This window comes from Hippocampus guttulatus, chromosome 5 (genome assembly GCF_054856545.1).
Source record: "Hippocampus guttulatus isolate MCC_2025c chromosome 5, RoL_Hgut_1.0, whole genome shotgun sequence".
In the NCBI taxonomy this organism is placed as follows: Eukaryota; Metazoa; Chordata; class Actinopteri; order Syngnathiformes; family Syngnathidae; genus Hippocampus; species Hippocampus guttulatus.
In genome coordinates this window covers 20,107,792-20,131,246 of record NC_141265.1, presented here as the reverse complement: position 1 = coordinate 20,131,246, position 23,455 = coordinate 20,107,792, and the positions used below count along the sequence as shown (strand labels likewise).

Sequence of the window (23,455 nt, the reverse complement as noted above, 5' to 3'; positions counted from 1 at the left end):
AAGGCCGCGGTGGACCAATAAGCAATTGCAAGACTAACACGGACCAATCAAAAATCCTGTGACCTAGTGACCTATCAAATCGATGACGACATTCTGCCAGCCCCCCATTGGAGGGGCAGTCGCTTTGGTGTCAGCTGGTTTGGAGTCAACTTGTACACAAACTCGATCGAAAGAATTTCGGGGGCAACAAACTGGCAACAAAAAATAAAATAAAAATAACTGGACCGGGGGGGACACTCGTTGTACCTTGGCCAAGTCTCATGACGGCAGTAGTGTAATAACAATCCCTCCCGGGCTAACTGGCTAGCTGGTTAGCCATTTGTTCGCAGTCATGGCTTCTAGGCAGCTGAGTTCCAGGCAGCGGGAGAGGAAACTACAGCGGGACGACGACGACGACGATGACGACTCGGAAGCCGAGGAAACGAGCCCGAGCCGCAGCCCCAGCCCGAACCTTAGCCGGGGTCCGCATAGGTCGCAGATCATCCACAGCGGGCACTTCATGGTATCCTCGCCGCACAGCGAGCACCCGCCGAAGAAAGGCTACGACTTCGACACCGTCAACAAACAGACCTGTCAGACGTATCACTTCGGCAAGGCGAGCACGTCTCACATCTCAATCGACGCCTCGCTCACCAAACTCTTCGAGTGCATGACGCTGGCCTACAGGTATGGCACTGGGAGCGAGTAGCCAAGAATAATTACCGAGTATTGTAATGAAGTGGGGTTTTCCATTTACCTTCACCTGAGTATTTATTTCCACGACGACTTTTCAGTCAACTTTTTTTTTCCTGGAGATGGGAGTAAGTCGCATTCAGTGTTCCTTGCAGAATCACCATTTTTGGAGTCAGCTATTTCGCCGTTTTCGTGCTCATGACAAAAAAAAAAATGCGGCGTTACAACCCTCTAAGTAACGGATAGGACATCAAGACATGTAAACGACATGTAAATAGACAATGCATAGCATCTATCCTTTATCCTCTGTGGAAAACGACTAATGCACTTAAAGGGAAAGTCAACCCCCCAAAAATTCTTGACAGTAATATGTTCTATGCGCCTCCACTAGTTAAACACAGCATTCTGATTAATATTGTGTTTGTGGAATATGAGTTAAGCAGCAAAATCCACCTCTGCCTCCCTGCCCCCATTGAAGTATGAATTTACATAAAAGGAAAACTTGTGATGAACCAAAATGCATTTTGCTGGGACACTTGATCGGTAAAAATGAAGCCAAATAAATTTGACCTAATTTCTTCATAGCAGAACAGTGTTGAAATTCCCCCCCCCCCCCCCCCCCCGGGTCTGTTCACTGGCACCTTCATGTGACTTTCTTATGGACCACTTCTTTCAAAGTTGTTGTAAAAACAGAACAGAATAGTGCTTTTGGGTAAACAGGAACACATTTAAGTGCAAACTGCAAGCAGTAAATACTCTCCCAACAAAAAGAAAGATCCTCTATGAGGAGTAATGTATGCAATAAAAAACAACAACAATATTTATCCATATATAGTTCTATCCTGTTAACCTTTTATGCATTATTTGCTGAGAAATTCCCATATTTGCTACATTTGTGCTCGTTCCAAAATGCCTTGAGCTGTCACAAGATGGTGCCAAAGCCTTTTCTAGTAGAAAAGTAGCCCTACTATAAGCACTCTTTGTTTATGGTATATGTACAGGTTTAACTATTAATAAAGGCAATTATAAAGTTTTGGGCCACCTAAAACCAAAATGTGTCTGTCTATTTATCTAACATAAGAATGAAGAAAGGAAGTAAGAAAGCAAGGAATGAAAAAGCTCACTAGCACTTTTTAGTTCGACAGACACACGTGAGCCTAAACACAGGCTTGAAACGCTAACAGTGACATTAAAACTCGAATTTGAATCCATAACACATGTTTAAAACCTGAATCTCTCTTGAAACATTGCTTTCAAACCCCAACTCCAAACACAAATCCAGATTCTCTTCCGTACCAAACAACTTGACATGGGGCAACACGAGCCACGACATCAGCTGCGCTTTTATTGTTTACAGAGGTGACATGTGGCGACTGTAGAGCGTACGGGAACTCGGTTCGCTTCAGTTCATGACATTTCCCCACGTACTTTTCCAGAATTCCCCTTTGGTCTGGATTTTCCTTTCTAAAAAAAAAATGGAAGAAGAAAACCTGAGTGGTTAGTGTGTGAGCGTGTCATATAAAGGTGACTTGTCAGCAAGAAATGAATATTCTATTTATGGATGACAGACAAGGATTCCCTCTGACTTTTGCAACCGGCTCGGACTTGCTGTCATGACTAATAATAGAGCAGGGAAGTACTACCAGGGAGGCTTGTTCTTGTTGGTCTTTACTTCGTTGAACTTTGCTCCACTTATTTGACAAACCTTTTTTTTAATGCTGTTAATCCAAGGTGGAAAAAGGACGATTGACAGGAAAACAGGGGTATTATTGAAGCGACATCGGGAGACAACTGGGAGTTGAGCGTCTTTTTTTATTGATATAGCAGTGAAAAAGGCCATTTCCAATGAATGAATAACCTTTTTGAGGGCTTCAACATGCTCAAGAAATCACAGATTTCGTAAAATGCATTTTACCCTGAAAACACTAGGAAAACCTCAAGTAATAGACACCCCGCTTATTTTTATTTCTTTGTAATTATCCATCCATCCATGCATTTTCTGATGCGCTTTATTAAGATTAAGATATCCTTTATTTGTCCCACACTGGGGAAATTTACAGTCTACAGCAGCAAGATTGTGGGTAGAAAGAAGAAAGAAGAAAAAAAACACAGTTCAATTAAATGCAATATAAATACAAAATGGATAAGTCGCAGTGCTATTTACAATTGTTTTCCACATCATTTATCCTCACAAGGGTCGCAGGGGGTGCGGAGTCTATCCCAGCCATTTTCGGGCAGTAGGCAGGGGACACCCTGAACCGGTCGGCAGCCAATCGCAGGTCACACAGAGACGAACAACCATCCACGCTAACACTCACACCTCGGAACAATTTGGACTGTTTAATCAGCCTGTCATGCATGTTTTTGGAATGTGAGAGGAAACCGGAGAACCCGGAGAAGACCCACGCAGGCATGGGGAGAACATGCAAACTCCACACAGGGAGGCCGCAGCCTCTGCACTGTGAGGTCGACGCGCTAACCAGTTGACCACCGGGCCGCCTTTTAAAATGATTAACTCATTCAGTACCAGCCAATTCTGGACCAAGTCTGAAAAGACGTTTAAAAATGTCTTTGGGAGTGAATGAGTTAATTAATTAATTAAATTTGGAGGGGAACTGTTGAAATGGTTGAAACTCAACTTAACTTCATATAGTTCGCCTGAAAAGGAAGTCAGTCATTTTTTGGTTTGAAGCAGCTGTTTAGGTGCTAACTGCATTACATTGAAATAAGCATCGGGATGACATCAGAGCAATCGATTGGAAGCTTATTTGCGGGGCTCCCCCGCACGTGTCCAACTCAAGGCTCGGGTGATCCGGCCCGCCGCACAATATTTTTGGGTAAGTCCCAAAAAAATTGTAAAGCAGATCAGGGTTCGACTTCATGTTTCTTGCAAAACCGATTTGTGGTTTTCATTTTTACAGAAAATTTGCTCGACATTTACAATGTGTTCTGAACCTTTCGCTGCCAGTCTTTATATTTGGTTGCCGCTATTTTTCATGACTTCTGATTTGAAACTTAATTAGTTTCCAAAAAATACATGTCTAAAATAATAACATTTCGGGGCAATTGTGGATACCTAATAAAAAAAATGAAAGCCTTCTGAGGAAAACCCGAACTGTGACGTGGCCAGCGGTGAAAACTTGTTGGACGCAAGATGTCAGCCCATGAAATTTAAACAGAATGCTCAATGCTGTTTTCTTTCCACAGCGGTAAACTGGTGTCTCCCAAATGGAAAAACTTCAAAGGTCTGAAGCTGCTGTGGAGGGACAAGATCCGTCTCAACAACGCCATCTGGAGGGCCTGGTACATGCAGTGTAAGACTTCCAACGCTGACTATCAGTAATACGGTGATACCTCAACTTAAGAGCGACAATGTGGGAATTTCTTGACATACAAGCCGACTTGCTTAGCTAATTTTAAACAATCACCGCCTACTTGTGTGCTGGATCCGATGGTGGGGGAAGATGCGGTCCAACCTGACATGCTGGGAACAGTTTTTGTTGTCGCAAATAAATTTTGAACATGTTCAAATTTGACGGCGACAAGAAAAACCACCTGCGACCGTTAAAACGGTTTGCGTATGTCTGGCGGACAATAGTGATGGGAATTCCGGCTCCTTTTAGAGAGCCGGCTCTTTTGGCTCGGCTCCCTAAAAAGAGCCGGCTCTTTCGGCTCCCAAATGGCTCCTCAGTTTTTTTGTTGCTTAAATTAATTTACTACCAAAAATAACGTAATATTATGCGTAAAATGAATTACTAATGCAAAAAATAGACAGTATATCAAATATTTATTATTTATATGGCTTTATGTATATTCTTCTGAACATACTCAACATGGAGTACAACATGGAGTGCTACAAAAATAAAAACAAAGTACAAAGACCCATATCAAAACAAGGTCAACAAAAAGTTCCAATCTCTGAATGTGTATATTTATAAGCTTTTAACTATTTACAGTAAAACAACATAAGTAAGCTTTGAATACCACACAACAAATTATAACTTAAAATTTGTAAAACAAAAAGAAGAAAGCAGCACCCAGGTAAAAGTTTTAACTTGTCTTTCGCGAAGATTGGCATGAAGAAAAACCAAGTGCTTCAGCTTTGAGGGGTTGATCCTGTTTCTCCTCTCTGTTAATATTTGCCCTGTTTTGGAGAAGATTCTCTCTGAGGGGACAGATGTTGCGACAACACACAGCCAACACAAAATGGCTGAAAATCACTTGCAATCATAATACCCAGTTCCTCGTCAATTGTGTTCTGTTTTGCTGGTTTATAGCTTTTTGCATAAAGTGGCTCATAGAGCTCTGGGTTGTACATCTAGGCAGTTGTGACATTGCAGGAGCAGCAACAGTTGCAGACACACTAGCACCTTCATTAATAGCTGGTTCCCTTGCTTGTCTTTTCTCTTCAAATTGTACTGATGGGTGGACTTTTCTGATGTGCCTGTGCAGGTTATTTGTGGAGCCTGATCGATGGGATATTTTAACCTTGCACAGTCTACACGCTGCCTTTGAACTATCAATTAAATTGAAATGAGTCCAAATTTCACTGCGTTTCCTATCCATTTTCTCACCTTTCCGCTTTCCACCGTGTTGTTTTTTTCGCTCACTAACTCTCTCGTCTCCTCGTTTGTCTTGTTTGCGTGCTGCTCAGTGTGCTGCTGTGTGTGTCTCTTCCCTAACCCCTCCCCCTTCTCTAAACTGCAGCGTGTGCGTGTGTGTGTGTGTGTGCGTGTGTGTGTGTGTGTGTGTGTAAAACCCTCCCCTTCCTCTTCTACCACGGATCTTGACCAATCATGTGCAGCTTTAACCGAAGGGGGAAAAAAACAGGAGAAAAAAAGAAGTCAGCTCCTATTCGGACCGGCTCCCAATGAGGAGCCGGCTCCCATCGTTCACTTCAAAGAGCCGGCTCTATGAGCCGGCTCGTTCGCGAACGACACATCACTAGCGGACAAACAAAAATGTTTGCGGAGGCTGGAAGGGCTGAATGACATTTTCATTCACTTCATTGGGGGACAATTGAGTCCACATTCAAGTGTTTTGATTTGCGAGCGCGGTCACAGAACAAATGACACTCGCACGCCAAGGGACCGCCACTGTACTTTGGCTTTTTACAAGTTGGAGCGACTCAAGTTGAGTTTTGGTCAACCCGCAGATGTGGAGAGAAGACAAAATCCCGTTTGTCATTTTGTGACCCCTCTGGATGGAAACATAGACCTGGAAGCGCATCGCTCTTCAGAGGTGACCGTTTAAAAATGAAATCCATCAATTAATCTGCCGACTTCATATCCTATGTCATGTCATTGTGACTCCCAGATGATCACCACAGAGGGCAAATGCTGGAAGAGAAGAATAGAAATAGTCATCAGAGAGTATCACAAGTGGAGGACCTACTTCAAGAAAAGAGTTGAGCTTGTGTTCCGATCACTTTCTTTTTTTTTTGGATTGGTCTTATAGCATCGTTCATCTTACTGACTGTCCCTTCAGTTGCAGAAGCACAAGGATGATGACCTATCAAGTTTGCTCAAGGTATGTAGAGTTTGGGAAGAAAAAAAAAATAAAGCAGTCACGCATGCATCTTGTCAATGCCACCCACACATTTTCACACTTAAAAAAAAAAAAATTATTCAGACTTGGGCCTTTGATCACTTTTTCAGTCAAGAAAATAATCATGTTGCCAAGTAGCCTTGGAGATAAAAACTTGACACACCCCTGTTCACCTGCTAGTTTTTTTGCAACACAAAAAGAACGAGACAGATAAGTCATTTCCAAAATTGTTTTCCACCTTCATTGTGACTATTGACTTGTACAACTCAATTGAAAAAAAAAATCGGAAATATTTTCAAGAGGACGAGTTAAAATAGCCAGCTTGGAAAATACCTTTTCGACGGGGTGTGTAGACTTTTTATGACATTTTACATCAATTATGTAAGAGTGTTTTCCGGCAATGAAAAAGGATTGGGTTTCCGGCAGAGGTTTCGAGCCAAGCTCAGCGTCTCAAATTTGAATTTAATGCTCGTTTTAGGCTTTCAAGCACGGGTAAAACCTCAAGCCAGGGCTGAGTTTCAATCGATAAATGTACAAATCAAAGTATTCCGCTGTCTGTGTTAGTGTGTGTGTGTGTGTGTGTGTGTGTGTGTGTGTGTGTGTGTGTGTGTGTGTGTGTGTGTGTGTGTGTGTGTGTGTGTGTAATTGTCTACCCCACTTGTTGGCTGCAATGGACCCCGCATGCTTGTGTGATTAACCGGCTTGGTGCTTGCATTTGTAACACCTTAAAGGGACCCAAGGAGCAGTTAGCGCTGTTTGGGGAAGTCTCTCCAGACATGCTCCGTGCTTGCTTTTGTCAGGATGAAGAGAGCGAGGCCCCGGTGCCCATGGAGCTGGAGAGCCTCTTCGACATGGAGGTGCTGATGTCCGAGGTGTCCGATACGCTTTTCTCCACCTTGGTCTCGCACCAGCCCACCGCCTGGCCCAACCCCAAGGAGAACGGTGAGGATGTTCTGCGATTGCCAAGTTGCTTTGGAACATTTGATGGAAAAGAGGCAAATTCTTTGTGGATTACCGTGACCTGGATGACTGTGAATCTCCGCAGACAGGAAGAAAAAAAAATGGAGTGAACCCATTTTTTGATAGGCCATAGGTTAAAATGATTTATGTAATTGCGCATTTAGGCTCACTGTGTTTTATTTTCTTATTTCGAGTCTAGGGAAGTCTTTAAAATAATAGTTAGGGTGTCAAATTATGGTTTCGAGACAGGCTTCGGGGTTTTTTTTTTTTTTTTTATTAAACTTTTTATTGAAATCTTTTCAAACAGTTAGAAAAAAGAAAAACATGGTCATGTGTTTAAGTACATTGAACCACACCAGTTCCGGGCATCGAAATAGTACATAGATACATTGACATCCCTGTGAAACGGGTTACAATTACTGCCCTCCCACATATACAATGTCCTGAACACTGCGCCATATGAATAGAAAAGTAATGAAATAAAATAAACTAATAATAATAATAAACAAAAATAAACCAACTTGAGTGGAATTGGGCCAATAGGGTAACTCAACTATCTGTTCAAGCACTTCCTTAGGTTTCCGTAAATTTTATCCAGGTATCCCATAATGTCTCAAATTTCTCTTGTTCGCCTCGAAGAGTAAATGTCAACTTCTCCATTTCAAAAATTTCCCCAACCACCTTAGTCCAGTCTTTGACTGTTGGGGGATCTTTTGTCAGCCATCTTCTTGTGATTGCTTTTTTGCTCGCTAACAGTAAGATGTTGTAGGTGTATTTCTGGGCAAAGTTAATGGTAAAGTCAGGTTCCAGTCCCAAGTACAGGGCTTCAAAGGTCGGAGGGACCACTGTTCCCATAATCCTACCCATAGTCATCCTTATCTCTTCCCAGTATTCGGAGATGACCGGGCATTCCCAAAACACATGAAAATGTGAGGCTTTGCTATTACCGCAGGCTCTCCAACAGGCTGTATTCATTCCTTGTGAAGTCCCTTGGGCCGGAACTCTAAAAAACCTGACGACATTCTTCCACCCAAATTCCCTCCAAGAGAGAGCCGATGTACATTTCCATTGCTGTGCTATTGTTCTCTCCCATGCTTCCAGTTGAATTGAAATGCCACCCTCCTTAGCCCACCTATTCTTTATATATGTTGTATCTCCACCTTCTAGTACCTGCAACTCTTTATAAATTTTCGATATAGTACCCCTTCCAGGATCTGACCCATAAGATAGTAGGAATATCTTGATTAAGCCGAAACCACTTTGTTGGACCCATCCTGTGCGTTCGGGTTTTTACGTCTCGTTTCTGGGTTGAAATAATAATCAGAGGTTTAAAGCCAGGTTTAGTGTTTCATTCGCTGAGACGTCATTTAGGGCCGAACGGTTAACTGCAATTACTGTCCTTCAGTATTGCGATTTTTGCAAGCTTATTTTATTTATTTTGTGTGTATGAAGGAAAATGAACCATGAAAGACACTTCACTTATCTTCAACATTTCCATTATCCACTAACTAAAAACTTGCAGTCTTTTAAGCGTTCACTACCAACAACTTCACAAAATACTACTCAACAAGTGTGACGTAGCCCCAAAGTCAGCAAGTCATAAATCGGATTGTAACATTATGGCAAACAAATCTGGCACGATCATTTCTAATTTTCATGTTCATCAATCCATTTTTGGTTTGATTTTCAAATCGGGTTTGAGGCCTGCTTCATCATTTTAAGACATGATAAGTGTAACCATGATGGTTAGACTCGGGCAATGTTTTCATAGGAGACTTGTTTACCTTTCACAGCTCATGCGGTGAATGCAGACATGATCCAACCGGGTCTCATGCAGTTGCAGCCCAATCTGGACTTCTCTTTCGATCCACTACAAGGTAGCGGCCGAATTGTTTGCCCTGGTCTCTTTTTCAGGGGGAAAATCCTGCGCGCCCGTTGGCGTGCCAAAGATTCCAACAGAGCAGGATTAAAGGAGTGTGAAAGGAGACGAGCACCATTGGAAAATGTGAAAACTCTGACCTGTGGTGCTATTGTAGGAATAGAATAAATAGATTGGGTCCTTGCGCACATCTCATCATCCTGATCACGCATTAATCGTGCACACTTAAAGGAATCACGCACTGGTGTTCCAGTAACTTCTCTCGACACTAGTTTCCTTAACCTAGTAACCCAGAGAGTAGACGATGATTGACTTATTTTTATTATTTTTTTTTTACTAACCGCTTGCTAACATAGACTCTTGTTTCCAGACTTATTTCACAGTTTCCGTCCGCCCGTCTTCCTCCCCGTTCCCCCCACCGCACCATCAGTCACCCCCCTGTCCAGCAGCAGCTCTCCGTCGCAGGTAAACACGGAGCGCGGCGCCTTTAACGCACCACAAGCAGCGAGTGTAAGATTTTGTGACCCTCCCTGCCCCGTCACCTTGCCTCTTTTTCTGTCCTTTACAAGTAGTGACACAAATCCACATAACATAGTAATCGTACTAAACTGAATGATGGCACACGACCGGCTGCTTGCTCTACTTTACCTTGTCATTTGAAATGTCGAGATAGAAATAAGCACCTCTTGGCCTTTAAATGTCAATAGTATGGGTGTGTACTCAAACTTTATTTTTGGCGGTGTTGTTACCCTTTAAGCAACTGGCATCTGAATACAAAGCAGCAGGTCACCAATGGTGACAACAGGCATATATTATTTATCCCTTGCAAATAACAACTAATATTACTGCTGTGCCGAGAAGCCAAGAGAGCCGCTGAACCTTGATTGTATCTCTTAGAGTGCCCTCGAGTGGCCAAGGCGTGCATGCCAGAATAATCGGCAAAAGTGTGACAAAAATCTTTTAATTTCCATATATTAATATTGCGTTTCTGGAATATGAATTAAGCAGTAAAATCCACCCATTTTTGTCTTTCTCAGGATGTGGCTATTTTGCCACTTGCTTTCGACTGAAAATGACATCACAGTTTTGAAAATGACATCACAATTTCTTCTGAGTTAGGACTGCACGACGGTCCGTGTTTTATGTCATGTGTTGTGTTTATTATTTTGCTTTATGTTAACTATTTTGTTAAGCGCTTTGTTACAGCTGCCGCTGTTGTGAAAGCGCTATATAAATCAGCATGTATTGGATTGTCATGTCCGCTTTTATCGGGGGAGGTCTTGAACAAATGAATGGCATTTCAGTTCGTCTCAATGAGGTCAATTGATTTGATAAAATTGAGTTGCAATTAAAAATTCACCTCTCAAGTCAAGGTTCCGCTGCGCATGTGTTTTGTCACCAGGGCCAGTTATTGTCATCCATGCAGCTCACGGATAGCCAAATCCCGTCTCCCATGACCAGTGCCACCAGTGGGACCAGTGCCGGTACCATCGAGGACAACTACTTGCCTCTTTATCCGGGGCAGGTGGGGCTCAGCGACCACCCCGATGCCTCCCCCCCACAATGCCCTGGTGTCCCAATGCCTGCCGGTAGCCGTGGCACCCATGGTCCCCTCTTCCTTGGACCCCACAGCGGCGAAACCGGCGTGATCTCGCCCTCTACTGCGCCGGCTGCCAATTCCGCGCGCATGCATCCCTCGCCACCCGCCCCCCGGCTGTCGTCGCTGGTTCCGCTGTTAGCCGCCCCGAAGCCGCCGCCGCCGCCTCACACCTTCGCCCGCCCTCGGCACCTCCAGCCGACCAACGCCAACAAAAAACGAGACTTGAAGAAGATTTCCCCTGCTAACCCGATTGCACCACAGCCGCTCTTCATCACAGGTATGGGTGCAAGAATCACTTTTTAAACCGGGGATTCTCAAACGTTTTAAGTCCAGGGAGAATTTTTATTTTTATTTTACAAGGGCCTCTCATATTCATCCACCCATCCATTATCCAATTTGCTTGTCCTCAAGAGGGTCGGGTTTTTTTTTACTTTTCTGCCTAAATATTCATGAGGACGTGTGTTTTTTTTTGCTTTGTTTGAGTTGCTGTCCTCTAACAAGGAACTGAATGGGGGGAAAAAAAATCACCAGCGTTTGTTCCACTTGCAGGTTACTTCTGATGGGCCCAAGTTTGAGAAGCACTATTTTAAACAGTTACGGCATTTCAATGCTGTTTGTGGCGTACGCAAATCTGAAGACAACTCACTGCCATCCCTCCCTCTCTCAGGCGTCATCCCAGCAATGAAAAGTGACGTGACTTCATCTCCCGGTGTGCTGATCACACATTGTGGCGTGGTACGTTCTCAACATCGTCTCTCAACACCTTATTAGGTACACCTGCGTACAATATGAATGGCGAGTGTTTTATTTTATCACCACAAATCAAGTAGAACTCGGTCGTTTGCTTTGGGCGGAGGTGGGCTACTCTTACGTGCTTACACTCTGCACTTAATTACGCACTTGTGTGGGAAATGAAAGTAAACGTAGCCATTCAACTCCTGTAATTAAGTTTGACATGTTGTGAAGCAAAAATGACATGATCATTTTTAATTTTACAGCATGCGATACCCGTTTTGGTAAGTTTACGCAAATTGAAAGAAACGTTCCGCACACAAAATAGCTTCCTCGTGACTTATTTAACACGCATCATGCTCATAATGAGGGAACGTTTGGATGCGTGTGCCCTGCTTTGATTGCTGCCTTTTGGTGTCCGTCAGGCTGGTGGATTCTCTGTCGTACCTCAAAGCCAAAAGTCTCCTCAGTGTATCGTCCCTGCTGAGAACTCGTTTTCCTCCAGCCATCGAAACCAGGAGACCTCCTGTGGTGTCGGTGAGAGTTTGTTGTGACTCGGTAAAGCCAAATTTCACAAAAGCACACTATTTCCGACAGTGGTGTTGTTTTGTTTTTTTTCCTCTCTCTCCTCTCTTTAGTTCAAGGCCAGGCAAAATCCGGCCAAGGCTCCCCTTGCGCTTTAGATCAAGTTCCAAGTCCACAGTCCCTGATCAGCAGCAGCACAACACCTCAGGTAGAACATGAGTGCAATCCGAAATTGGCTTCATTTTGGTGTTATTGTTTCAAACTTTAATTGTTGTCTATTGTAACGTATTTGAGAGGATTCATTTTCCCACCTGCTACCTCCAACAGCAGGCCACCACAAAGTAAAGTGACAATGACTGATATTTTTATATTTTTTCTAAAACATTGATTATATATTTTTTTCCAGAATATTATTGTATTTGTAATATTTGGATTTTTTTTAAAAAATGTCTACTTTTTTTCAGACAATTTTTGTATTTGTAATATTTAGATATTTTTTTTTCCCTTTACATTGACTGTATTCATTTTTTCCCCTTGAGTCTTTGTACTGCTTATCCACACTCGAGTCACGGGCGTCTTGAATAATCCCGCGATCCTTGTTTTGGTATTTTTAATTTGATATTTTTGTAGATTGTTTTGTTCAATTTTCATTTTATTATTCATATTACATATTCTTATATACATTTGGTTGCAATATTCCTGTATTTCTTCCCCAGTATTTTCACATTATTTTTAAAATATTTGTGTGTATATGTCCAGATAGGTACATAGCGAGTCCTGTATGACGTGTAAACCCGAGACTCATCTCAGGGCATGGCACAATGCCCAAAGCATATTCGCGAGTACGGGAACTATTCTTTTTTGACTTCCTCCACGCATTCCACGTCTGTGCGTGCCACTTATCGGTACATAACGCAACGTCCAGGAAAATGACATTCTTTAGTAAATATCATATTTCATGTCTCTGATTGTTACTTTTTCCACCGCTCCTATTCACAACAGCAAACCACCCGAGAAAAACAATATTTGAACAGAGTGAAAGTGCCTTGTGTGTGTTTTCAGATTCCAAGGAGAGCACGCATTGCCGAACAGAAGCGACGATCAAATATAAACCACTGCTTCAAAGCGCTCAGCGACCTGGTTCCCACTCTCAACAACTCCCCAGCCAATGTGTGTACAATTGACATTTTTTATTACGAGTCAGTAAAACAAACCAAACCATCTTTTCACATCGTCTGTGTAAACTTGTGGTTTCAACTCCACGTCATCCAAATTCCATCCCCTCCTGCCATTTTGAATTGCTCGGTGTGTACACAGATCAGTATTGCAGTCACAATGCAAAAGACGGTGGAACACGTCGAGAAGCTCAAGCAGGAGAGGGAGCAAATGCAAGAAGACATCAGGAATCTGCAGGAGGAGATCACAAGCCTCAAGGCCTCCATTAAGTATGTTCATCATTGATATCTATCTATCTATATCTATATCTATATACAGTATATCTATATCAATGTCTATAGATATTGATATAGATATATATGTCCATCCATCCATCCATCATCTACCGCTTATCCGGGGCCGGGTCGCGGGGGCAACAGCTTTAGCAGGGAAGCCCAGACTTCCCTCTCCCTAGCTACTTCTTCCAGCTCTCCCCGGGGGATCCCGAGACGTTCCCAGGCCAGCTGGGTGACATAGTCTCTCCAGCGTGTCCTGGGTCTTCCTCGGGGTCTCCTCCCGGTGGGACATGCCCGGAACACCTCACCAGGGAGGCGCTCAGGGGGCATCCGAATCAGATGCCCAAGCCACCCCATCTGGCTCCTCTCGATGTGGAGGAGAAGCGGCTCGACTCTGAGCCCCTCCCGGATGACCGAGCTTCTCACCTTATCTTTAAGGGAGAGCCCGGACACCCTGCGGAGAAAACTCATTTCGGCCGCTTGTAACCGGGATCTCGTTCTTTCGGTCACGACCCATAGCTCGTGACCATAGATGAGGGTTGGAACGTAGATCGACCGGTAAATTGAGAGCTTCGCCCTTTGGCTCAGCTCCTTCTTCACCACGACAGACCGATACAACGTCCGCATCACAGCAGACGCCGCACCGATCCGCCTGTCGATCTCTCGCTCCCTCCTGCCCCCACTCGTGAACAAGACCCCAAGGTACTTGAACTCCTCCACTTGGGGCAAGATCTCCTCCCTGACCCGGAGGGGGCACTCCACCCTTTTCCGACTGAGGACCATGGTTTCAGATTTGGAGGCGCTGATCTTCATCCCAGCCGCTTCACACTCGGCTGCGAAACGCTCCAGTGAGAGTTGGAGAGCCCTGTTTGAAGGAGCCAACAGCACCACATCATCTGCAAAAAGCAGGGATGCAATACTGAGGCCCCCAAAACGGACCCCCTCAACGCTTTGGCTGCGCCTAGAAATTCTGTCCATAAAGGTTATGAACAGAATCGGCGACAAAGGGCAGCCTTGGCGGAGTCCTACCCCCACTGGAAACGATTCCGACTTACTGCCGGCAATGCGAACCAAACTCTGACATCGGTGGTATAGTGACCGAACCGCCCGTATCAGGGGGTTCGGTACCCCATACCCACGAAGCACCCCCCACAGAACTCCCCGAGGGACACGGTCAAACGCCTTCTCCAAGTCCACAAAACACATGTAGACTGGTTGGGCGAATTCCCAGATACCCTCGAGGACCCTGCTAAGGGTGTAGAGCTGGTCCCTTGTTCCACGGCCGGGACGAAAACCACACTGCTCCTCCTCAATCTGAGGCTCGACTTCCTGACGGACCCTCCTCTCCAGCACCCCTGAATAGACCTTACCAGGGAGGCTGAGGAGTGTGATCCCTCTGTAGTTGGAACACACCCTCCGGTCCCCCTTTTTAAAAAGAGGGACTACCACCCCGGTCTGCCAATCCAGAGGCACTCTCCCTGTTGACCACGCGATGTTGCAGAGGCGTGTCAACCAGGACAGCCCCACAACATCCAGAGCCCTGAGGAACTCCGGGCGGATATCATCCACCCCTGGGGCCTTGCCACCGAGGAGCTTTTTAACCACATCGGTGACTTCAACCACAGAGATAGGCGAGCCCACCTCAGAGTCCCCAGGCTCTGCTTCCTCCAAGGAAGGCGTGTTGGTGGAGTTGAGGAGGTCTTCGAAGTACTCTGCCCACGATTCACAACGTCCCGAGTTGAAGTCAGCAGCGCCCCATCCCCACTGTACACAGTGTTAGTGGTGCACTGCTTCCCCCTCCTGAGACGTCGGATGGTGGACCAGAATTTCCTCGAAGCCGTCCGGAAGTCGGCTTCCATGGCCTCACCGAACTCCTCCCACGCTCGGGTTTTTGCCTCGGCGACCACCGAAGCTGCGTTCCGCTTGGCCAGTCGATACCCGTCAGCTGCCTCTGGGGTCCCACAGGCCATAAAGGCTTGATAGGACTCCTTCTTCAGCTTGACGGCATCCCTTACTGCTGGTGTCCACCAGCGAGTACGGGGGTTGCCGCCACGACAGGCACCAACCACCTTACGGCCACAACTCAGATTGGCCGCCTCAACAATAGAGGCACGGAACATGGTCCACTCGGGCTCAATGTCCCCCGCCTCCCCCGGAACATGGGAAAAGCTCTGTCGGAGGTGGGAGTTGAAACTCCTTCTGACAGGGGATTCCGCCAGACGCTCCCAACAAACCCTCACAATACGTTTGGGTCTGCCAGGACGGACCGGCATCTTCCCCCACCATCGGAGCCTACTCACCACCAGGTGGTGATCAGTTGACAGCTCCGCCCCTCTCTTCACCCGAGTGTCCAGAACATGCGGCCGCAAATCCGATGATACAACTACAAAGTCGATCATCGAACTGCGGCCTAGGGTGTCCTGGTGCCAAGTGCACATATGGACACCCTTATGTTTGAACAAGGTCAAGTCAAGTCAAGTCAAGTCAACAGTATTTATAGAGCACTTTCAAACAGCCATCGCTGCACACAAAGTGCTGTACATGGAGCAATTTAACATGCACAATAAACAGTAAGACAAATCGGTAATAAAGGCGGTAGAAAGCACCAAACAGTAAAACCAAGAACAAATCTAAGTCATGCTGAGTCGAATGCCAAAGAATACAAGTGAGTTTTGAGGAGGGTTTTGAAGATGGGCAGCGAGGAGGCTTGCCGAATGTTCAGTGGGAGGTCATTCCAGAGAGAGGGACCAGCAACAGAAAAGGCTCGATCCCCTCTGAGCCTCAGTTTAGTTCTTGGTACTTCTAATAAGGTCTGGTCCACAGACCTGAGGCGCCGGGCAGGTGTGTAGGGGCGGATGAGCTCAGAGAGGTAAGGTGGCGCGAGATTATTCAGAGATTTGAAAACAAATAAGAGGATCTTGAAAATAACTCTAAAATGAATGGGGAGCCAGTGAAGGGATGCCAGAGTAGGAGTTATGTGCTCCCTCTTACGAGTACCAGTCAAGAGGCGAGCGGCGGCATTCTGGACCAGCTGAAGGCGCTTAATGGAGGACTGGCTGACTCCAAAGTAAAGGGCATTGCAGTAATCGAGCCGGGATGTGACAAAGGCATGAATTACTGTCTCAAAGTGTTCATGTGAGAGGAGAGGTTTTATTTTGGCCAGCTGTCTAAGGTGAAAGAAGCTGGATTTAACAACGGCATCAATTTGCCGATCGAGTTTGAAATCACTGTCCAGTTTAAGGCCCAAGTTTGAGACTGTTGACTTAAGATAAGGAGACAGGGGGCCCAAGTCTACAGGATGGAATGTACAAGGGCCACTGGGACCAAACAATATCACCTCTGTCTTCTTTTCATTGAATCTCAAGAGATTTTGTGCCATCCAGGTTTTGATTTCTTCCAGACAGGATAGGAGTGGCCTTAATGAGAAGGCGTCTTTCTTGCTCAGTGGGACATAGATCTGGCAGTCATCTGCATAGCAGTGGAAGGGAATACCATGTTTCCTTAAGATGGAACCCTATGGGAGCAGATACAGTGAGAACAGCAGAGGCCCCAGAATTGAGCCCTGTGGAACACCACATGACAGGGGAGCAGTGCGTGACTCAGAGCAGCCAAGGCTGACACAGAAGGTTCTGTCAGCTAAATAGGACCTAAACCACTCAAGAGCACTGCCACCAATGCCCACCAAGTGCTGCAAACGAGTCAACAGAATACTGTGATCCACTGTATCAAATGCTGCATCCATCCATCCATCCATTTTCCGACCCGCTTGATCCTCACTAGGGTCGCGGGGGGTGCTGGAGCCTATCCCAGCCGTCTTCGGGCAGTAGGCGGGGGACACCCTGAATCAGTTGCCAGCCAATCGCAGGGCACACAGAGACGAACAACCATCCACGCCCACACTCACACCTAGGGACAATTTAGAGCGTCCAATCAACCTGCCATGCATGTTTTTGGAATGTGGGAGGAAACCGGAGCACCCGGAGAAAACCCACGCAGGCCCGGGGAGAACATGCAAACTCCACACAGGGAGGCCGGAGCTGGAATCGAACCCGGTACCTCTGCACTGTGAAGCCGACGTGCTAACCGCTGGACTACCGGGCCGCCTCAAATGCTGCAGTTAAGTCCAATAAAACTAGACACACGTGGTCTCCAGAGTCATTTGCCAGGAGGATGTCATTAGAAACGCGTAACAGGGCTGACTCCGTGCTATGCATCGTCTTGAAACCTGACTGGAAGACCTCCAAGATGTTATGTTCATCCAAGAAAAATTTCAACTTCATGTGCACCACTTTTTCCAGAATTTTGGAAATGAAAGGCAGTGGTGAAATTGGCCTGAAACTTGACAGCACATCTGGATCAAGACCAGGTTTCTTGATCAAGGGTTGGACCACAGCATGTTTAAACTGTTGGGGAACTACACCAGAAGAGAGGCTGCTGTTGATGATATCCAAGACTGATGCGCCAACACTCGGGAGAACCTCCTGAAAGAAGTGCGGGGGAAGAGAGTCGCAAGGGGAGCCAGATGGCTTCGTCTGGCGAACTACATCCTCCAAAAGCGCCAAGGACACAGTTTCAAAAGAATTTAGCACAGCTGAACATGGAACATGGACAGAGGGGTCAGATGCGGTATTTGAGACCGGAGTCCTAGCTGTAGAGAACTTATCAATGAAAAACTGAAGGAATCTGTTGCACATCTCGGGTGAAGAATCCGAGCAAGTAGGCAGAGGGGGTTTGAGTACAGAATCTATCGTTTTTAATAGTGCGCGTGGGTTGTGACGGTTAGCTTGAATAAGGTCCGACAGATATTCTCTTTTGGCCTCTTTTACTGTGAGCTGGTAGTTACGCCAGCAGTCTTTCCAAATTTGATAAGAGACATGCAATTTGTCATTTTTCCACTTGCGTTCGTTCTTTGCTAAGGTGTTCGTTATGGACAATCCGTGGCGAGCACAGAAGTCCAATAACAAAACACCACTCGAGTTCTGATCGGGGGGGCCGTTCCTCCCAATCACGCCCCTCCAGGTCTCACTGTCATTGCCCACGTGAGCATTGAAGTCCCCCAGCAGAACAAAGGAGTCCCCAGCAGGAGTACTCTCCAGCACACCCTCCAAGGACTCCAAAAAGGGTGGGTATGCTGAGCTGCTGTTTGGTGCATATGCACAAACAACAGTCAGGACCCGTCCACCCACCCGAAGGCGGAGGGAGGCAACCCTCTCGTCTACCGGTGTGAACCCCAATGTACAGGCACTGAGCCGGGGGGCAATGAGTATGCCCACACCTGCTCTGCGCCTCTCACCTTGAGCAACTCCAGAGTGGAAGAGAGTCCAACCCCTCTCGAGAGAACTGGTACCGGAACCCAGGCTGTGTGTGGAGGCAAGTCCGACTATATCCAGTCGGAAATTCTCTGCCTCACACACCAGCTCGGGCTCCTTCCCTGCCAGAGAGGTGACATTCCATGTCCCAAGAGCTAGCTTCTGCAGCCGAGGATCGGACCGCCAGGGTCCCCGCCTTTGGCTGGCGCCCAGCTCACATCGCACCCGACCCCTTTGGCCCCTCTCATGGGTGGTGAGCCCATGGGAAGGGGGACCCACGTTGCCTCTTCGGGCTGTGCCCGGCCGGGCCCCATGGGTGTAGGCCCTGCCACCAGGCGCTTGCCAACGAGCCCCACCTCCAGGCCTGGCTCCAGAGGGGGGCCCCGGTGACCCGCGTCCGGGCAAGGGAAACCTTGGTCCATATATTTTTCTCATCATAAGGGGTCTTTGAGCCGTGCTTTGTCTGGCCCCTCACCTAGAACCTGTTTGCCATGGGTGACCCTGCCAGGGGCATAAAGCCCCAGACAACTTAGCTCCTAGGATCATTGGGACACACAAACCCCTCCACCACGGTAAGGTGACGACTCACGGAGGAGTAGATAGATATATATGTATATAGTCATATATTGTTTTCCTAATATTGGCATTTGTTTAATACTCAAGGGAAAATACGCTTGTTAAAATGTTCAATAGGGGAAAAAAAATCAAGAAAACCCTAACGACAAAACATCCTGTGAGATGTAGGCAAAGCCTCCTTTATGGCGTTTGAATTTGTGCCACCGTGACAAGCACGCAAGAGGAAATTTCGAGCCCAAAAGTGTCTTTTGACAAGACAAGTGCTGACCCATTCAAACTCTTTGTGCGTGTGGCGTACGGACGGCGAATGAACGCGCGGCTTAATGGTTGTTCAAATAAATGAGCGTTTGCCTCAGTGCAACTCTTGCAAAAAGATTTTAGCCTGCAAAACAACACAATTGAACACTTGCGGATGGGAGTAAATGTCGTCGTTGGCCTGACGGGGTCGTGCCTTTTGTGTTTTGTCAACCGCAGCCTGTGTCACGATCAGATGCCAGCCACGGGGGCGCAGGTCACGCAGCGACGCTTTGACCACATGCAGCACAGGTTCACGGAGTACGTCAAGCTGCGTTCCCGGCAAGACTGGAAGTTCTGGATTGTATCCTCTTTCTCGTCGTTTGTGTTTACAGTATGAGAGCGTACAAGTCACGTTGTCTCGGTCCGTAATTAAGACGATTCTTTGTGTGTGTGGGGAAATTTACTGTGGTCGGAAGGAATCCTCGGTGGAACAGTTGCACATCGTCATCAGCTGCCTTCGGTTTTGGGCTCCACAAGAATGTTGCGGACGATGGAGCCGCTTTCCAAGACCTGCTTTGCTCTCCCTTGAATCAAGAGTCGCGTTGAACCCTTGTAAAATGTGCGCCGTGTGTTCTAGAATGTTCTTTCGGCTTCAAGCTGATACGTAAAAATCAGCGCTACAGAGAAGCAGTGTCCTTTTTTTTTTTCTACTTTTACCCTCCCCCTTAACATCCATCCATCCATTTTCCAATCCGCTTTATCCTCATAAGGGTTGCGTCTTCGGGCAGTAGGCGGGGGACGCCCTGAACCGGTTGCCAGCCAATCGCAGGGCACCCAGAAACAAACAATCCTCCGCGCTTACACACACACACGCGCCTGGGGACAATTTGGAGTGTTCAATCACCTGCCATGCATGTTTTTGGAATGCGGGAGGAAACCGGAGAACCCGGAGAAAACCCACGTCTCGGCAGTCATGTCATTGTCAAGAAACAAATCCAGTAGATAACATCACAGGAGAAACGGAAAGGAGACTGCAAATGCGACGTAAAGCATATCCATCGGTGTCCGCCATGAACTGTGTTAAAAAAATAAAAAAAAGGTCGGGGGGGGGGGGGGGTTAGTGGGGGTTGACCGCATCGCCACACAATACCGAAGCAAGCCTTGACGTCACGCCACCTCAGTTCAGCGTCATCATCAAGCCTCTCTTCGAATCCTTCAACAAGATGGTGTCAACGACGAGCGGGACGGAGCTTTGCAAGACCACGCTGGAGTGGCTCGAACGTCACTGCTCCCTGGTCGCTCTCCGGCCCAGTGAGTCATTGAGCGAACAAAAATTGCACTCATTTTCACATGATCTGTCAAGAAAAAAATAAAAATGATGTGGGAGCCAATGTACGCTAAAAGCTGGATGGAAAGATTTTTGTAGCACAGTGAGCAAGCGGCCGTCACGGTTGCAGATGAACGATGACCTGCTTTGGCACGACGTCAAGCTTGTTTAGTCAAATGAAGAATGGGAATGAATGTCAGTGTCATGTTTTACTTTGTAGGCCACGTGGAGTTTCTTGTTGTTGTTTAAGTTGGGGAGGGGGGGTTATTTTAGATTGTGGATGTGAAATTGGTCCCCCCCCCAAAAAAAATTATTTGACCAAACATTGACTATAAATTATTTCCTCTAAGGCAGTGGACTGAAATTGAAAAAGCTATTTAAAAATGATAAATATTTTTCAATTTGTTGCTGTAAAGCACATCTTGATTTCTTTTGCTGTTGTATAAAAGTTACATTGAAAGTCGGATATTTGGATTATCATATTATCATAGTGTTTTTGGTGGTGGTGGGGGGGGGGGGGGTGAAAGTAACCGATGACAGGAAGTTGGATAAAGTGTCGTATGTTTGTATCTAGTCGGTGAACCTGTGTGTGTGTGTGCATGTGTGTGTGTGTGTGTCAGTGGTCAGCAGCAGCCTTTGCCAGTTGAGCACCAGCACGTCCATCCTCAGTGACCCTTCCCGTTTGCCCGAAGAAGCCATCCAGGCCCTGAGGCACGCCGACGTGGAGCCTTGCTCTCAGGCCATCTGATGACGATCCTCTTCCTCCTCCTCCTCCTCCTCATCATCATCATCATGGCGGACTGAACTCATCTTCGTCTTTTCACGCCCCGAGGGCTCCGTTTTTGTTCCCAGCTCCGGTCGAGTGCGAAATGCAGTCTCACTGTGCTCGTGGACGGAGTTTTCTTTTTATTTGGCCTTTTTGTTGAGGTGCGCAGTTTGAAATGGATGTTTGCGCCATTGTGGGACTGAACATAGCCGCCGTGCTTCCCAGCCCATCCAAACGGCTTCCCCCTCGTTCCCATTCCAGGAGGTGGCACGCGGTCAACTTGGCGAAAGCCTAACGGACTCGCTGGAGTCGGTGCAGAAGGTCGGCTTGCGCAAAGTATGTTTAGAAGGAATTTCAAGATCTTCCAGTTTGGAGGATGTAAAATTCATAATTCATTTGATTGATTGAGTTGGACAATGATTCACAGGGTTTGATTGTGTCAGATTTACATGTCAACCTCGGCTAATACCTGCCCTTAAAAATGATTACGATTCCCCTTACAAAGCAACAAAAACCCGTACAACGGCTTACCGCGCATGCGCGCATCACGCTTTATCAATCCGACCGTATGCAGCGATGAAAAAAAAAATACGATTGAGGATTACTTTTGCTGGTTTGCCGCGACAATAGTGGCGATCGACGACGGCATTGTCGTTGGCTATCAGCAGGTGAGACGATCTGGATTTCAGCCAAAATGGTCTTTGTGAGATCGGTTCACAATTGTTTGTTTTTTTTTTCCTATAAAAGTTGTAATACGCCGTACATGATTTGAAATGATAAAAAAAAAAACGTATAAAATGCAGGGAAAACGTACAAGTTGACAGGTATTGATTTACAAAAGGATTTCGATGACATCCACCGCACATATACAGAATCTGTCGGCCTGCACCTGGATCAAATCCACCAAAATTGTTTTACGCTACCTGCGCCACAACTTACCCCCAGTTTTAGACCCGGTTTGACCGGGTCTAAAATCGAGTTTACTTTCCGTCGCCAAATTGTCGGCAGCACGGTGGACTTGTAATGGAAAACGGCATAATTCCCTGCGATGTCAAGCCAAATTTCCAAACCCCGTCAACTCGACTTGCCCCTGGCACAAAAATGAAGACGCACCAGTTCTTACATCGAGCGCACGTGCGCCCGTAGACGAAAATAGAGCACCCGAGGCTTTCCATTGTCATCTGTGCCATAATGATTTTTTTTTAATGTATTATTTGAGTGACAACAGAAACAGAGAAAGCAGCATGTTTGCCTCGGCGCGGGTTATTATGAACAACCTTGAAAGCAGTTTGCGTTCAAAAGGGAAATCTCTTGCTACGTTTGTTTTTCCTCATAAAGCTTGACACCAGAATGTAGCTGGGGTTTCCCCCCCCCCCCCCCCCCCCCCGCTTCCGTCCCTCTCGCATTTTGCTTACTCGGCCCTTTTCTGGTGAGCGACACAACCTACAGCCCTCATAGGGAGCTTCACCGAAATGGCAATAAAACACACGGATTGTTCACTTGTCTCTAAATGTGTACAGTGCAGCGAAAAAGTAGTTGGCTTCTTTTTTCTTTTGCATTGTTTCCTCACTTTAATATTGTCGTTCATCAAGTACATGTCGATATCAAAGATGTCAAAGTAAACATCAAATGCTGTTTTGAAACAATTCCTTTTTCCACACAAGGGGCAGCAGGTAGCTTGGAATTGTGTTTTCATTTTTTTTTTCGACATAAACAGAATCCCAATTTTAAAACTGCATTTCTTGTTTACTCCATTTGTACATTTGTTTGATCATCCAAAATATTCGAGTGGAGAAACCACCAAAATAAGAATTGTAAGAGGAAAATACTTTTTCATGGCACTGTATATTAACTGTATGGATTATTTTTGTCCT

General features: G+C 46.2%; 1 protein-coding gene across 1 annotated transcript; it reads left to right on the top strand.

The window, feature by feature from the left end:
• The first annotated feature begins 115 nt into the window (after positions 1-115).
• On the top strand, positions 116-22,962 carry mlxip (MLX interacting protein). Its single transcript, XM_086110490.1, is given in 19 exon segments — positions 116-666; positions 3,880-3,986; positions 5,828-5,913; positions 5,989-6,078; positions 6,160-6,201; positions 6,951-7,161; positions 8,973-9,056; positions 9,429-9,523; positions 10,461-10,613; positions 10,615-10,687; positions 10,690-10,935; positions 11,326-11,393; positions 11,816-11,927; positions 12,029-12,123; positions 12,978-13,085; positions 13,233-13,360; positions 19,726-19,849; positions 20,670-20,799; positions 21,436-22,962. Coding segments are annotated over 19 exon segments (2,415 nt in total). The 5' UTR covers positions 116-331; the 3' UTR covers positions 21,564-22,962.
• The last annotated feature ends 493 nt before the right edge of the window (positions 22,963-23,455 follow it).